Below are 19,642 nucleotides of genomic sequence, written 5' to 3'. Positions count from 1 at the left end.
GATTTTATTCTCTCAGACTCAGCATGAGTAAATTTACATTTTTTTTATTTTTGACAAGTGATGGAATCTCTTCATGCTGTAAACATTTTCACACTTCTGGAAACTGAAGTTGAGAAACGGTGATTTAAACGTATATTCAGGGGCTGATCATCCAGAAGTACCTACTCTGATTCCAGTCATGTTTGTGATCCAGTTTATGTACCTGGACACACGTGTGTAGATGCCGTACTTCCCCTCTTTAGCACACTCGTCACCCCAGCTGATGATCCCCGTGAGGAACCACGTGTCTGGGTTCAGTCTGGTGGCATGAGGTCCTCCGCTGTCTCCTTGGCACGAGTCCTTGCGTGTGGTCAGGAACCCGGCGCAGAACATGAAGCGCGAAATCTTATCGCTGCCTTTGCACTCAGTGCGGTCAACATAGGGAACCTCCACCTTCTGCAGCTTGTCAGACTCCAGCCCTCCGTAGCGTGTCCGGCCCCACCCGCTGACCAGCGAGATGGTAGCGCTCTTCAGCAAGTTCTCCGTGAAGGTTTTTGGGCCCAGGCAAATTGGGATGATGTAGTCTGAGAACGTGACGGGAGTTTTGAGCTTCAGTAGAGCGATGTCGTGGTTGTGGCTTTGCTGAGACTGATAGTTGGGGTGCATATGGTGTTCATCAATTTCATGATCGCTCTCCTTCTCTTCATCAACCTCAACGTTATGTTCACCTGTAGGAAGCATGAGTATACATTAAGAACCAGGGGTTTAAACAGGATGATCAGTGTAAAGATCTTATTTTTTCATTTAGTACTGCCCTACAGAGACTACATAAAACATTGACGTTCCCCAGAACAATTCAGAACAGAACATCTTGCTCAAAAGGTTACACCCCCACCCCCCAGCTCTCGGTGCACTTTCTTGTCTTCTTGAGCATCAGTGAATGTTTACATCTTTTGACAAAGTTGTGTTCGAGCCGCTCAGTCGTCCTCAGTGTGAAAGGATCATATAAAATCATATAGTGTGTGTTGGAAAGGGGTCAAATATGCAGAAGATGCTGGAATGTGCAAGGACCTGAAGGATTTTTTCTGAAGAACTGTTTAACTGCTCAGGACAAACAAAGGACTCATCCAATACATAAAACTATCTAAAGAATAAAAAAAAGAATAATCCAAAACATCCAGGTAACAACTCACAGTATTAAGAATCGTGGGGATGTAAACTTATGAACGTGTTCATTTGTATAAATTCAGTTATTATTTTGTTTTGTGGACTGTATGTAAACATCTGTTATGTGAAATAGCTTATTCAGGGCATAAGTAAATAAATAAATAACTCTGCAATCTATAATGCTTATTTCTTTTAAATTGTTAATATTTCGCAGATTCAGCAAGGAGGGATGTAAACTTGTGACCTCAACTGTAGTATTCTGTCTATTAAGCTAATTATCTTTAGGTACTCTGTCTGAGCACAAAGGTCTGTTTCATCAGCTTTAGGAAAACCTCAAGGCTCTCTGACCCTGTAGGAACTCCCCGTGTTCTCAGGATAATCCAATTCTTACCTAATCTGACAAAGAACTTTCCGATCCCTCCGTCCACCAGGCAGTGAGCAGCAGTGATGACCCACACATCACTCAGGAGAGAACCACCACAGAACACAAGATTCTTTTTTTTGTGGACCAGTGCCACCTAGTGAGTTGGCAGAGAGAGAGAGAGAGATAAAAACCTCTATTATCTCTTTCACTCACACCTACACACACAAACACTAATACACTCATGCACACATTTTTACCTGCCAGGGAATCTCTCCAGGTTTTGCTTCTAATCCTCCGACGATGCGCTGGTCGGTGTTGGTCTCCTCTTTGACAGTGGGTAAAGTGGGGAAAAAATCCCAGTGATTGTCTCTGGGTGTTGGACTGATGGTGACGTTGCTGAGGTCAGTGGTATTTGTGCTGTTTGCTGTAGTTAAATTCTTCTCCGTCACATTCATATGTTCGATGCCCTGAGTTTGGATCACAGTTTCTTCAGTGATCAACGTTCTCGTGGCAAGAGTGTTGGCGATGTTCTTCCCCAATCGGCCGCAGGGGTAGTGATCTACACGCATCACACAGAGCTTTAAACACAGGTTTAGCTTAAAACTCAGACTCCAGGAATAATTTAAATGATGAAAGTTGAAGCTAATCTCAGTGGAAGTTATTTTATAACACTGTCAGTTGTCTCTCAGCTCAATGTCAATGCATGCTGCTTTCTTTATTAAGAATAAATGAACAATATTCTAAAAACCTGTTCCCTAAAAGCCAAGCATCCTCGTGGTAAACAACAGTTCCTTTCTCCAGGTTCTATGGTTTAATTATGCAAATTTATGCATATCTAATTACCTACAGAGGTCTCTGGCGAAGCCTGGTGTTCCTCGCTCTTATACTCACCCTTGCTTAATGTTCTGATTACTGCTGCATTTGTGCAAAAATACTTTTGTGCTTTATTTGCAGTGTTTCAGGAATCAAAGAAATATTACAAAGGAACATTGAAAGGAATATGATGAACAGAATAAAAGTCATTTACCTCTCGGCTCACAGCTCCTCTCATCTGCACTGAGATCGTATCCATCAGCACAGTTACACACCACGGCCTGTTCCTTATCCAGCTCGCAGAACTGCATACAGCCTCCATTATTCACATCACACTGTCTCACTAGCTCTGCAACACACACATACAATATATTGCCTCCAAATCATTGAATTCAGGTGTTGTTTTTCAGGGGTTGGACTTGGCCCCTTGGTTCAAGTGAAAGGAACTCTTAATGCTTCGGCATACCAAGATATTCTGGACAATTTCATGTGCAGTCATGTTGGAACACTAAGGGGTCATCCCCAAACTGTTCCCACAAAGTTCACATTCACAGGAACTAAGGGGCCAACCCCTGAAAAACAACAGCTGAATTCAATCATTTGTAGGGGTGTCCCAAAACTTTTTGCAATATAGTGTATGTTTCTATAGTGTCAGGGGGAAAAAGTACATCCACCTTCAGCTCTGTGGTTTTGTTTATAAGCCTCTCAACATCTATAAACTAACAAAAGGAGTGGTGGGCCGTGCATTTCACACCTAGGCCTTCACTGGTGTCCTTCCTGAATTGATCCACCTCTATACCATCATTATGGCTCCATGGCAATAGATACTAATCAACCGTTAAATAGCAAAGTAAAAAATAAATGAGGCTACAGTATTTCACACCTCACAAGGAATAGTCAATTTTATTGCAGTCCGCCTTGAAAATGCATTTGTAAGGATGTCCGTGACCAAATTGATTTTTCTCCTCTGTCAGCCATTGTGAGTTAAAATATATATATTTTATTTAGTTTGGGCGGTTCGCTGCCTCTGACTACTCCAATTATACAATAAAAAGACGGGAAATTGCTGACGTAATCGTATGCCTGCTAGATGGCCCCAGTGACGCCAACTCGAAATCTGATTGGTTAATGGAACAATTTCATTGCCACTTATTTTAAGCTACGGCGCCTGCACTATTGATTCTGAAGGCCTTAAGGCAGATTTCTTTCACCCTGGCAACACATGATGTCAGTCACTGGCTGAAATATGATTGGATAAATACTCTTATCATAAATATACACTACTGGAAGCAGTGCAACCAAGAGAAAAGCTATGAAATGTGGAGAATAGACTAGTGGGAATAATTTAATACATGTTCATGGAAAAATATATTAAATATATTAAAATGCAAGTCAGTGATTCAGATCACTGCTGTTTAGGCCAGCAGAGAAGGCCTTGCTGGCCCTGACGGCCCACCCCTGAACAAAAGTGACAAAGTAAAAAGAACGTTCAATACGTGATCACTGTAATCATTTTGTCCCTAAATTCAGCCTCCATTCAGAAGACAGGTGGGAATAAATCAGTAGACAGTCTAACTCAGTAACATGAGGAACAACATAAACCTGAAGTAAATGTTTCCTATGATCTTTTATGCATGTTCAGTAGTTTAAGTGTGTCACTGATCAGATAGCTGCTGTGAAATTAAATCCCAACACCAATAAACCTCTTGCTGCTGTTCAGCAAGACTCCAAACTCTGAATCTGTGTTTCTGCACATTTTACACTACAACGACACTACACTCTGTACACTACACTCTGTACACTACACACTGTACTCTGTACACTACACTCTGTACACTACACACTGTACTCTGTACACTACACTCTGTACACTACACTCTGTACTCTGTACACTACACTCTGTACTCTGTACACTACACTCTGTACACTACACACTGTACTCTGTACACTACACTCTGTACACTACACTCTGTACACTACACTCTGTACTCTGTACACTACACTCTGTACTCTGTACACTACACTCTGTACACTACACACTGTACTCTGTACACTACACTCTGTACACTACACTCTGTACACTACACTCTGTACTCTGTACACTACACTCTGTACTCTGTACACTACACTCTGTACACTACACTCTGTACTCTGTACACTACACTCTGTACACTACACACTGTACTCTATACACTACACACTGTACTCTGTACACTACACACTACTCTGTACACTACACACTACTCTGTACACTACACTCTGTACACTACACTCTGTACTCTGTACACTACAGTCTGTACACTACACTCTGTACTCTGTACACTACACACTGTACTCTGTACACTACACTCTGTACTCTGTACACTACACACTGTACTCTGTACACTACACTCTGTACTCTGTACACTACACTCTGTACACTACACTCTGTACTCTGTACACTACACTCTGTACTCTGTACACTACACTCTGTACTCTGTACACATTGTACTCTGTACACTACACACTGTACACTACACTCTGTACTCTGTACACTACACACTGTACTCTGTACACTACACTCTGTACTCTGTACACTACACTCTGTACACTACACTCTGTACTCTGTACACTACACTCTGTACTCTGTACACTACACTCTGTACTCTGTACACATTGTACTCTGTACACTACACACTGTACTCTGTACACTACACTCTGTACTCTGTACACTACACTCTGTACACTACACTCTGTACTCTGTACACTACACACTGTACTCTGTACACTACACTCTGTACTCTGTACACTACACTCTGTACACTACACACTGTACTCTGTACACTACACTCTGTACTCTGTACACTACACTCTGTACACTACACTCTGTACTCTGTACACATTGTACTCTGTACACTACACTCTGTACTCTGTACACTACACTCTGTACTCTGTACACATTGTACTCTGTACACTACACTCTGTACTCTGTACACTACACTCTGTACACTACACTCTGTACTCTGTACACTACACTCTGTACTCTGTACACTACACTCTGTACACTACACTCTGTACTCTGTACACTACACTCTGTACTCTGTACACTACACTCTGTACACTACACTCTGTATACTACACTCTGTACTCTGTACACATTGTACTCTGTACACATTGTACTCTGTACACTACACTCTGTACTCTGTACACTACACTCTGTACACTACACACTGTACTCTGTACACTACACTCTGTACTCTGTACACTACACTCTGTACTCTGTACACTACACTCTGTACACTACACACTGTACTCTGTACACTACACTCTGTACTCTGTACACTACACTCTGTACTCTGTACACTACACTCTGTACTCTGTACACTACACTCTGTACACTACACACTGTACTCTGTACACTACACTCTGTACACTACACTCTGTACTCTGTACACTACACTCTGTACTCTGTACACTACACTCTGTACACTACACTCTGTACTCTGTACACATTGTACTCTGTACACTACACTCTGTACTCTGTACACTACACTCTGTACACTACACACTGTACTCTGTACACTACACTCTGTACTCTGTACACTACACACTGTACTCTGTACACTACACTCTGTACACTGCACTCTGTACTCTGTACACATTGTACTCTGTACACTACACTCTGTACTCTGTACACATTGTACTCTGTACACTACACTCTGTACTCTGTACACTACACTCTGTACTCTGTACACATTGTACTCTGTACACTACACTCTGTACTCTGTACACTACACTCTGTACACTACACTCTGTACTCTGTACACTACACTCTGTACTCTGTACACTACACTCTGTACACTACACACTGTACTCTGTACACTACACTCTGTACTCTGTACACTACACTCTGTACACTACACACTGTACTCTGTACACTACACTCTGTACTCTGTACACTACACACTGTACTCTGTACACTACACTCTGTACTCTGTACACTACACTCTGTACTCTGTACACTACACTCTGTACACTACACACTGTACTCTGTACACTATACTCTGTACTCTGTACACTACACTCTGTACTCTGTACACTACACTCTGTACTCTGTACACTACACTCTGTACACTACACACTGTACTCTGTACACTACACTCTGTACACTACACTCTGTACTCTGTACACTACACTCTGTACTCTGTACACTACACTCTGTACACTACACTCTGTACTCTGTACACATTGTACTCTGTACACTACACTCTGTACTCTGTACACTACACTCTGTACACTACACACTGTACTCTGTACACTACACTCTGTACTCTGTACACTACACACTGTACTCTGTACACTACACTCTGTACACTACACTCTGTACTCTGTACACATTGTACTCTGTACACTACACTCTGTACTCTGTACACATTGTACTCTGTACACTACACTCTGTACTCTGTACACTACACACTGTACTCTGTACACTACACTCTGTACACTACACTCTGTACTCTGTACACTACACTCTGTACTCTGTACACATTGTACTCTGTACACTACACTCTGTACTCTGTACACATTGTACTCTGTACACTACACTCTGTACTCTGTACACTACACTCTGTACTCTGTACACATTGTACTCTGTACACTACACTCTGTACTCTGTACACTACACTCTGTACACTACACTCTGTACTCTGTACACTACACTCTGTACTCTGTACACTACACTCTGTACACTACACACTGTACTCTGTACACTACACTCTGTACTCTGTACACTACACTCTGTACACTACACACTGTACTCTGTACACTACACTCTGTACTCTGTACACTACACACTGTACTCTGTACACTACACTCTGTACTCTGTACACTACACTCTGTACTCTGTACACTACACTCTGTACACTACACACTGTACTCTGTACACTATACTCTGTACTCTGTACACTACACTCTGTACTCTGTACACTACACTCTGTACTCTGTACACTACACTCTGTACACTACACACTGTACTCTGTACACTACACTCTGTACACTACACTCTGTACTCTGTACACTACACTCTGTACTCTGTACACTACACTCTGTACACTACACTCTGTACTCTGTACACATTGTACTCTGTACACTACACTCTGTACTCTGTACACTACACTCTGTACACTACACACTGTACTCTGTACACTACACTCTGTACTCTGTACACTACACACTGTACTCTGTACACTACACTCTGTACACTACACTCTGTACTCTGTACACATTGTACTCTGTACACTACACTCTGTACTCTGTACACATTGTACTCTGTACACTACACTCTGTACTCTGTACACTACACTCTGTACTCTGTACACATTGTACTCTGTACACTACACTCTGTACTCTGTACACTACACTCTGTACTCTGTACACTACACTCTGTACTCTGTACACTACACTCTGTACACTACACACTGTACTCTGTACACTACACTCTGTACTCTGTACACTACACTCTGTACACTACACACTGTACTCTGTACACTACACTCTGTACTCTGTACACTACACTCTGTACTCTGTACACTACACACTGTACTCTGTACACTACACTCTGTACACTACACTCTGTACTCTGTACACTACACTCTGTACTCTGTACACTATACACTGTACTCTGTACACTACACTCTGTACACTACACTCTGTACTCTGTACACTACACACTGTACTCTGTACACTACACTCTGTACACTACACTCTGTACTCTGTACACTACACTCTGTACTCTGTACACTACACTCTGTACACTACACTCTGTACTCTGTACACTACACTCTGTACTCTGTACACATTGTACTCTGTACACTACACTCTGTACTCTGTACACATTGTACTCTGTACACTACACTCTGTACTCTGTACACTACACTCTGTACTCTGTACACATTGTACTCTGTACACTACACTCTGTACTCTGTACACTACACTCTGTACTCTGTACACTACACTCTGTACTCTGTACACTACACTCTGTACACTACACACTGTACTCTGTACACTACACTCTGTACTCTGTACACTACACTCTGTACACTACACACTGTACTCTGTACACTACACTCTGTACTCTGTACACTACACTCTGTACTCTGTACACTACACACTGTACTCTGTACACTACACTCTGTACACTACACTCTGTACTCTGTACACTACACTCTGTACTCTGTACACTATACACTGTACTCTGTACACTACACTCTGTACACTACACTCTGTACTCTGTACACTACACACTGTACTCTGTACACTACACTCTGTACACTACACTCTGTACTCTGTACACTACACTCTGTACTCTGTACACATTGTACTCTGTACACTACACTCTGTACTCTGTACACTACACTCTGTACTCTGTACACATTGTACTCTGTACACTACACTCTGTACTCTGTACACTACACTCTGTACACTACACTCTGTACTCTGTACACTACACTCTGTACTCTGTACACTACACTCTGTACACTACACACTGTACTCTGTACACTACACTCTGTACTCTGTACACTACACTCTGTACACTACACACTGTACTCTGTACACTACACTCTGTACTCTGTACACTACACTCTGTACTCTGTACACTACACACTGTACTCTGTACACTACACTCTGTACACTACACTCTGTACTCTGTACACTACACTCTGTACTCTGTACACTATACACTGTACTCTGTACACTACACTCTGTACACTACACTCTGTACTCTGTACACTACACACTGTACTCTGTACACTACACTCTGTACACTACACTCTGTACTCTGTACACTACACTCTGTACTCTGTACACTACACTCTGTACACTACACACTGTACTCTGTACACTACACACTGTACTCTGTACACTACACTCTGTACTCTGTACACTACACACTGTACTCTGTACACTACACTCTGTACTCTGTACACTACACTCTGTACTCTGTACACTACACACTGTACTCTGTACACTACACTCTGTACTCTGTACACTACACACTGTACTCTGTACACTACACTCTGTACTCTGTACACATTGTACTCTGTACACTACACTCTGTACTCTGTACACTACACTCTGTACTCTGTACACTACACTCTGTACTCTGTACACATTGTACTCTGTACACTACACTCTGTACTCTGTACACTACACACTGTACTCTGTACACTACACTCTGTACACTACACACTGTACTCTGTACACTACACTCTGTACTCTGTACACTACACTCTGTACTCTGTACACATTGTACTCTGTACACTACACTCTGTACTCTGTACACTACACTCTGTACTCTGTACACTACACTCTGTACTCTGTACACATTGTACTCTGTACACTACACTCTGTACTCTGTACACATTGTACTCTGTACACTACACTCTGTACTCTGTACACTACACTCTGTACACTAAACAATGTACTCTGTACACTACACTCTGTACTCTGTACACTACACACTGTACTCTGTACACTACACTCTGTACACTACACTCTGTACTCTGTACACTACACTCTGTACACTACACTCTGTACTCTGTACACTACACACTGTACTCTGTACACTACACTCTGTACTCTGTACACTACACTCTGTACACTACACACTGTACTCTGTACACTACACTCTGTACTCTGTACACTACACTCTGTACACTACACTCTGTACTCTGTACACATTGTACTCTGTACACTACACTCTGTACTCTGTACACTACACTCTGTACTCTGTACACATTGTACTCTGTACACTACACTCTGTACTCTGTACACTACACTCTGTACACTACACTCTGTACTCTGTACACTACACTCTGTACTCTGTACACTACACTCTGTACACTACACTCTGTACTCTGTACACTACACTCTGTACTCTGTACACTACACTCTGTACACTACACTCTGTATACTACACTCTGTACTCTGTACACATTGTACTCTGTACACATTGTACTCTGTACACTACACTCTGTACTCTGTACACTACACTCTGTACACTACACACTGTACTCTGTACACTACACTCTGTACTCTGTACACTACACTCTGTACTCTGTACACTACACTCTGTACACTACACACTGTACTCTGTACACTACACTCTGTACTCTGTACACTACACTCTGTACTCTGTACACTACACTCTGTACTCTGTACACTACACTCTGTACACTACACACTGTACTCTGTACACTACACTCTGTACACTACACTCTGTACTCTGTACACTACACTCTGTACTCTGTACACTACACTCTGTACACTACACACTGTACTCTGTACACTACACTCTGTACTCTGTACACTACACACTGTACTCTGTACACTACACTCTGTACACTGCACTCTGTACTCTGTACACATTGTACTCTGTACACTACACTCTGTACTCTGTACACATTGTACTCTGTACACTGCACTCTGTACTCTGTACACATTGTACTCTGTACACTACACTCTGTACTCTGTACACATTGTACTCTGTACACTACACTCTGTACTCTGTACACTACACTCTGTACTCTGTACACATTGTACTCTGTACACTACACTCTGTACTCTGTACACTACACTCTGTACACTACACTCTGTACTCTGTACACTACACTCTGTACTCTGTACACTACACTCTGTACACTACACACTGTACTCTGTACACTACACTCTGTACTCTGTACACTACACTCTGTACACTACACACTGTACTCTGTACACTACACTCTGTACTCTGTACACTACACACTGTACTCTGTACACTACACTCTGTACTCTGTACACTACACTCTGTACTCTGTACACTACACTCTGTACACTACACACTGTACTCTGTACACTATACTCTGTACTCTGTACACTACACTCTGTACTCTGTACACTACACTCTGTACTCTGTACACTACACTCTGTACACTACACACTGTACTCTGTACACTACACTCTGTACACTACACTCTGTACTCTGTACACTACACTCTGTACTCTGTACACTACACTCTGTACACTACACTCTGTACTCTGTACACATTGTACTCTGTACACTACACTCTGTACTCTGTACACTACACTCTGTACACTACACACTGTACTCTGTACACTACACTCTGTACTCTGTACACTACACACTGTACTCTGTACACTACACTCTGTACACTACACTCTGTACTCTGTACACATTGTACTCTGTACACTACACTCTGTACTCTGTACACATTGTACTCTGTACACTACACTCTGTACTCTGTACACTACACACTGTACTCTGTACACTACACTCTGTACACTACACTCTGTACTCTGTACACTACACTCTGTACTCTGTACACATTGTACTCTGTACACTACACTCTGTACTCTGTACACATTGTACTCTGTACACTACACTCTGTACTCTGTACACTACACTCTGTACTCTGTACACATTGTACTCTGTACACTACACTCTGTACTCTGTACACTACACTCTGTACACTACACTCTGTACTCTGTACACTACACTCTGTACTCTGTACACTACACTCTGTACACTACACACTGTACTCTGTACACTACACTCTGTACTCTGTACACTACACTCTGTACACTACACACTGTACTCTGTACACTACACTCTGTACTCTGTACACTACACACTGTACTCTGTACACTACACTCTGTACTCTGTACACTACACTCTGTACTCTGTACACTACACTCTGTACACTACACACTGTACTCTGTACACTATACTCTGTACTCTGTACACTACACTCTGTACTCTGTACACTACACTCTGTACTCTGTACACTACACTCTGTACACTACACACTGTACTCTGTACACTACACTCTGTACACTACACTCTGTACTCTGTACACTACACTCTGTACTCTGTACACTACACTCTGTACACTACACTCTGTACTCTGTACACATTGTACTCTGTACACTACACTCTGTACTCTGTACACTACACTCTGTACACTACACACTGTACTCTGTACACTACACTCTGTACTCTGTACACTACACACTGTACTCTGTACACTACACTCTGTACACTACACTCTGTACTCTGTACACATTGTACTCTGTACACTACACTCTGTACTCTGTACACATTGTACTCTGTACACTACACTCTGTACTCTGTACACTACACTCTGTACTCTGTACACATTGTACTCTGTACACTACACTCTGTACTCTGTACACTACACTCTGTACTCTGTACACTACACTCTGTACTCTGTACACTACACTCTGTACACTACACACTGTACTCTGTACACTACACTCTGTACTCTGTACACTACACTCTGTACACTACACACTGTACTCTGTACACTACACTCTGTACTCTGTACACTACACTCTGTACTCTGTACACTACACACTGTACTCTGTACACTACACTCTGTACACTACACTCTGTACTCTGTACACTACACTCTGTACTCTGTACACTATACACTGTACTCTGTACACTACACTCTGTACACTACACTCTGTACTCTGTACACTACACACTGTACTCTGTACACTACACTCTGTACACTACACTCTGTACTCTGTACACTACACTCTGTACTCTGTACACTACACTCTGTACACTACACTCTGTACTCTGTACACTACACTCTGTACTCTGTACACATTGTACTCTGTACACTACACTCTGTACTCTGTACACATTGTACTCTGTACACTACACTCTGTACTCTGTACACTACACTCTGTACTCTGTACACATTGTACTCTGTACACTACACTCTGTACTCTGTACACTACACTCTGTACTCTGTACACTACACTCTGTACTCTGTACACTACACTCTGTACACTACACACTGTACTCTGTACACTACACTCTGTACTCTGTACACTACACTCTGTACACTACACACTGTACTCTGTACACTACACTCTGTACTCTGTACACTACACTCTGTACTCTGTACACTACACACTGTACTCTGTACACTACACTCTGTACACTACACTCTGTACTCTGTACACTACACTCTGTACTCTGTACACTATACACTGTACTCTGTACACTACACTCTGTACACTACACTCTGTACTCTGTACACTACACACTGTACTCTGTACACTACACTCTGTACACTACACTCTGTACTCTGTACACTACACTCTGTACTCTGTACACATTGTACTCTGTACACTACACTCTGTACTCTGTACACTACACTCTGTACTCTGTACACATTGTACTCTGTACACTACACTCTGTACTCTGTACACTACACTCTGTACACTACACTCTGTACTCTGTACACTACACTCTGTACTCTGTACACTACACTCTGTACACTACACACTGTACTCTGTACACTACACTCTGTACTCTGTACACTACACTCTGTACACTACACACTGTACTCTGTACACTACACTCTGTACTCTGTACACTACACTCTGTACTCTGTACACTACACACTGTACTCTGTACACTACACTCTGTACACTACACTCTGTACTCTGTACACTACACTCTGTACTCTGTACACTATACACTGTACTCTGTACACTACACTCTGTACACTACACTCTGTACTCTGTACACTACACACTGTACTCTGTACACTACACTCTGTACACTACACTCTGTACTCTGTACACTACACTCTGTACTCTGTACACTACACTCTGTACACTACACACTGTACTCTGTACACTACACACTGTACTCTGTACACTACACTCTGTACTCTGTACACTACACACTGTACTCTGTACACTACACTCTGTACTCTGTACACTACACTCTGTACTCTGTACACTACACACTGTACTCTGTACACTACACTCTGTACTCTGTACACTACACACTGTACTCTGTACACTACACTCTGTACTCTGTACACATTGTACTCTGTACACTACACTCTGTACTCTGTACACTACACTCTGTACTCTGTACACTACACTCTGTACTCTGTACACATTGTACTCTGTACACTACACTCTGTACTCTGTACACTACACACTGTACTCTGTACACTACACTCTGTACACTACACACTGTACTCTGTACACTACACTCTGTACTCTGTACACTACACTCTGTACTCTGTACACATTGTACTCTGTACACTACACTCTGTACTCTGTACACTACACTCTGTACTCTGTACACTACACTCTGTACTCTGTACACATTGTACTCTGTACACTACACTCTGTACTCTGTACACATTGTACTCTGTACACTACACTCTGTACTCTGTACACTACACTCTGTACACTAAACAATGTACTCTGTACACTACACTCTGTACTCTGTACACTACACACTGTACTCTGTACACTACACTCTGTACACTACACTCTGTACTCTGTACACTACACTCTGTACTCTGTACACTACACACTGTACTCTGTACACTACACTCTGTACACTACACACTGTACTCTGTACACTACACTCTGTACTCTGTACACTACACTCTGTACTCTGTACACTACACTCTGTACACTACACTCTGTACACTACACTCTGTACACTACACACTGTTCTCTGTACACTACACTCTGTACTCTGTACACTACACTCTGTACACTACACACTGTTCTCTGTACACTACACTCTGTACACTACACACTGTACACTACACTCTGTACACTACACACTGTACTCTGTACACTACACACTGTACACTACACTCTGTACACTACACTCTGTACACTACACTCTGTACTCTGTACACTACACTCTGTACACTACACACTACACTACACACTACACTCTGAACAATACACACTGTACACTACACTCTGTACACTACACACTGTACTCTGTACACTACACTCTGTACACTACACACTGTACACTACACACTGTACACTACACTCTGTACACTACACACTGTACTCTGTACACTACACTCTGTACACTACACACTGTACACTACACACTGTTCTCTGTACACTACACTCTGTACACTACACACTGTACTCTGTACACTACACACTGTACACTACACACTGTACTCTGTACACTACACTCTGTACACTACACACTACACTCTGTACACTACACACTGTACTCTGTACACTACACTCTGTACACTACACACTGTACTCTGTACACTACACTCTGTACTCTGTACACTACACACTGTACACTACACACTACACTCTGTACACTGTACTCTGTACACTACACTCTGTACACTGTACTCTGTACACTACACTCTGTACTCTGTACACTACACTCTGTACACTACACACTGTACTCTGTACACTACACTCTGTACACTACACACTGTACTCTGTACACTACACTCTGTACTCTGTACACTACACACTGTACTCTGTACACTACACTCTGTACACTACACACTGTACTCTGTACACTACACACTGTACTCTGTACACTACACTCTGTACACTACACTCTGTACTCTGTACACTACACTCTGTACACTACACACTGTACTCTGTACACTACACACTACACTCTGTACACTACACTCTGTACACTACACACTGTACTCTGTACACTACACACTGTACACTACACACTACACTCTGTACACTACACTCTGTACACTACACTCTGTACTCTGTACACTACACACTGTACTCTGTACACTACACTCTGTACACTACACACTGTACTCTGTACACTACACACTGTACTCTGTACACTACACTCTGTACACTACACTCTGTACTCTGTACACTACACTCTGTACACTACACACTGTACTCTGTACACTACACACTGTACACTACACACTACACTCTGTACACTACACTCTGTACACTACACTCTGTACACTACACACTGTACTCTGTACACTACACTCTGTACACTACACACTGTACTCTGTACACTACACACTGTACACTACACACTGTACTCTGTACACTACACACTGTACACTACACACTGTACTCTGTACACTACACACTGTACTCTGTACACTACACTCTGTACACTACACACTACACTCTGTACACTACACTCTGTACACTGTACACTACACTCTGTACACTACACACTGTACACTACACACTACACTCTGTACACTACACTCTGTACTCTGTACACTACACACTGTACACTACACACTACACTCTGTACACTACACACTACACTCTGTACACTACACTCTGTACACTACACACTACACTCTGTACACTACACTCTGTACACTACACACTGTACACTACACACTACACTCTGTACACTACACACTACACTCTGTACACTACACTCTGTACACTACACACTACACTCTGTACACTACACTCTGTACTCTGTACACTACACACTGTACACCACACACTACACTCTGTACACTACACACTACACTCTGTACACTGTACACTACACTCTGTACTCTGTACACTACACACTGTACACTACACACTACACTCTGTACACTACACACTGTACACTACACACTACACTCTGTACACTACACACTACACTCTGTACACTACACTCTGTACACTGTACACTACACTCTGTACTCTGTACACTACACACTGTACACTACACACTGTACACTACACACTCATAGTGAGGTATGAGTGGTGACTTGCCGATCTCGCAGTTCTTCCCGATGAAACCGATGGGACACCAACAGATGTAGGAGCTCAAGCCATCTTTACATGTCCCCCCATTCTGACAAGGAGACGACAAACACTGATCTCCATCTGACACACACACACACACACACACATACACACACACACACACACACACACAAAAGCATTAAGAGTATTAAAACTCCACTTTTAATAACTTCATACAGGACACATTTCACACATTTATAGTAAATGTAAACTGTTTATTATTGATGGGAAATTATGTTCAAATATGACAGCTCGCAGATGTTAGCATGCTACTTTATTAACAGAGTTTGTTAACAGGATACACGTGTTCTATATTTTAAGGTAGGGGACATTAAAAGGCAGCCATGTTGGTTCTCCTGTAAGCTCCTCCCCCTTCTGCTCTGTGCTGTATGATGGGAATGCTATTGCAAAAAGCAAGCACAAGCCTAAAACCTGCCTATTTTAATATCATAAAGAATTAAATTAAAGCTGAGAGTGCAGGGCATGAGTGTAGTGAAGAAGTGGGATTTGAGACACAGCCATGATGACACACTTACATAGTCACAGTGTGAGATACAATTAATCACAGTAGAGCTAATTAATCAGAGTAAAATTAATCAGAGGAGTAATAAATTAGCGCTCACCGACATAACCAATCCAGAACTCTCTCTGTAAAAGAGTGTGAGAGTGAGTTAACTTTTTACTGAAGATAAAGAAGAAGCAAACAGAAAATTATAAAATAATATTTAATAAAACTAATGGTGATAATTATTGGCACTCCAAGTACTGAGCTCCAGCTTTCCCAGAGATACACTCATTGTGGAGCAGACTGTATTTATAACACACTGCACACTTATGAATCCCTCCTTCATAATTTCACTAGAAACACAGATACTGGATCATTTTTATTTCTGTTTGGTGAAAGATTTTTCTTCTTTATTGAACCTGAACCTGTGCAGGTGTGAGACAGTTCCTGTTAAACATCTGATCTTTTATTTAATAAAACACAATTATATGTTTATCATGGTCACGTGTTTACTTACTGTTTGCTCCACATTTTCAAAAACTTCACGCATTTCCTCAAAGTTGCATTTCTCCTCTAGACACTCTCTCTCCAGATTGTCTCTCAACACCTCCTCCAGCCCTCCTTTATTAAAGCGCTTCTGTCTCGATAAGACTGACTGAGCTGTCTGTCTCGACACAAACACTGAGACTGAGATCCAGAGAGAGAGAGAGAGAGAGAGAGAGAGAGAGAGAGAGAGAAACAAAGAGAGAGAAAGACAGGAAGAGAGAGAGGGAGACAGAGAGAAGAGAGAGATAGAAACAGAGAGAGAGAAAAACAAAGAGAGACAGAGAGAGGGAGACAGAGGGAGAGAGTCAAAGGGAGAGACAAAGAGAGAGGCAGAGAAAGACATAGGGACAGAGAGAGAGTCAGAGACAGAGGGACAGAGAGAGAGACAGAGGGACAGAGAGAGAGTCAGAGGGAGAGACAGAGAGAGTCAGAGAGAGGGACAGAGGAAGAGACAAAGAGAGAGACAGAGGGAGAGACAGAGAGAGGAACAGAGAGAGAATAATCTTAGAAATTTCATGTTTTTGCGTTTTATGTTATTGAAACACGTTTGAAATAATAATCCTGCACATAAAGTCTGAAGTTACTTATTTGGAACACAGCCCTGTGAGCTGTTTATATATCAGCTGTGTTTCAAATCAACTATAAAGTGCAGAAGTGAAGCACAGCCCGTCTGCCTCTATTTGCCTATTAGTCACCATTTACATTAAACAGAAAAGAAAAGAAAATGAGGATTAAACAATTTAATTAGAATGTCATTCAGTTTCAGTCATTTATACTGAAGTGTATTATTAATATTCACTAAAAGTTTAACTGGGTCTCTTTATTCACTTATTCCATTCCTCCAACTCAATCATTTCATCATCTCAACATGAAGAAAAATGTCTTGAATTGTGAGTAGAGAATAATGACATTATTATTATTATTATTAGTTTAATATTCCTTGTACATACCTGATGATGTGAGACAGATATTAGATATTAAAATAAAAACCCCATTTATTAAAGTAAGGAGAGAAATTTTCTCCATTTTGTCCTCTTAAAATGCCTCGGTTCCAGTCAGAGTTACTCAGATAGTCCAAAGTTCGGCAAAACACCTACACACACACACACACATTTTTTTTAAGGGGAAGTTATTTACCATATACGGAGATTTGGGGGCATTTTTATCAGTGTTTTTTTGTGCAGTTGTGTGTACACGTGTGATCAAAGTATCTTAACACTCTAGATAGGGCTCAATGGCTAAACACTGAGGACAATTCTGATGTAAAGAATTCATAAATAAAACACAGTAATAAACAAATAAAATAAATCAAATACATCCGCAGTAAAGTTCCGGATCCAGCTGTTCATTATTACATTATATTTGTTGTGAAATAAATGACATTTTAAGTCAGTAATATTGGACTGATCATGGAACAGATTAAGCAACAGATTAAGCCTTTGTGTGTTCTTCTCTTCAGTGTGATTATTAAATTGCAGAACAACCCCGACTTTCATTATATTACACACAGCACCAGAATTTCACTGTTTCACTGCTAGAGCTCAGTCTGCACACACACACACACACACACACACTATCAGCAAAGAGTATTAAAGTGTACATTCAAGGGCTAGATGTTATTCAGTGGTGCTGCTGTT

General features: G+C 41.6%; 1 protein-coding gene across 1 annotated transcript; it reads right to left on the bottom strand.

The window, feature by feature from the left end:
* Nucleotides 1-28: 28 nt before the first annotated feature.
* On the bottom strand, nucleotides 29-19,113 carry f9b (coagulation factor IXb). The gene is made up of 8 exons (XM_058412661.1): nucleotides 18,956-19,113; nucleotides 17,977-18,146; nucleotides 17,578-17,602; nucleotides 16,922-17,035; nucleotides 2,538-2,672; nucleotides 1,768-2,069; nucleotides 1,538-1,664; nucleotides 29-707 (listed from the first exon to the last, which is right to left on the bottom strand). Exons 1-8 carry the CDS (start codon nucleotides 19,029-19,031, stop codon nucleotides 148-150), a joined length of 1,509 nt encoding a protein of 502 aa, XP_058268644.1. The 5' UTR covers nucleotides 19,032-19,113; the 3' UTR covers nucleotides 29-147.
* Between the last annotated feature and the right edge of the window lie 529 nt (nucleotides 19,114-19,642).

The sequence above is a fragment of the Hemibagrus wyckioides genome, linkage group LG16 (assembly GCF_019097595.1).
Source record: "Hemibagrus wyckioides isolate EC202008001 linkage group LG16, SWU_Hwy_1.0, whole genome shotgun sequence".
Taxonomy (NCBI): domain Eukaryota; kingdom Metazoa; phylum Chordata; class Actinopteri; order Siluriformes; family Bagridae; genus Hemibagrus; species Hemibagrus wyckioides.
The sequence above is the reverse complement of the archived record's forward strand: the minus strand, read 5'-3'. Positions and strand labels throughout refer to the sequence as shown.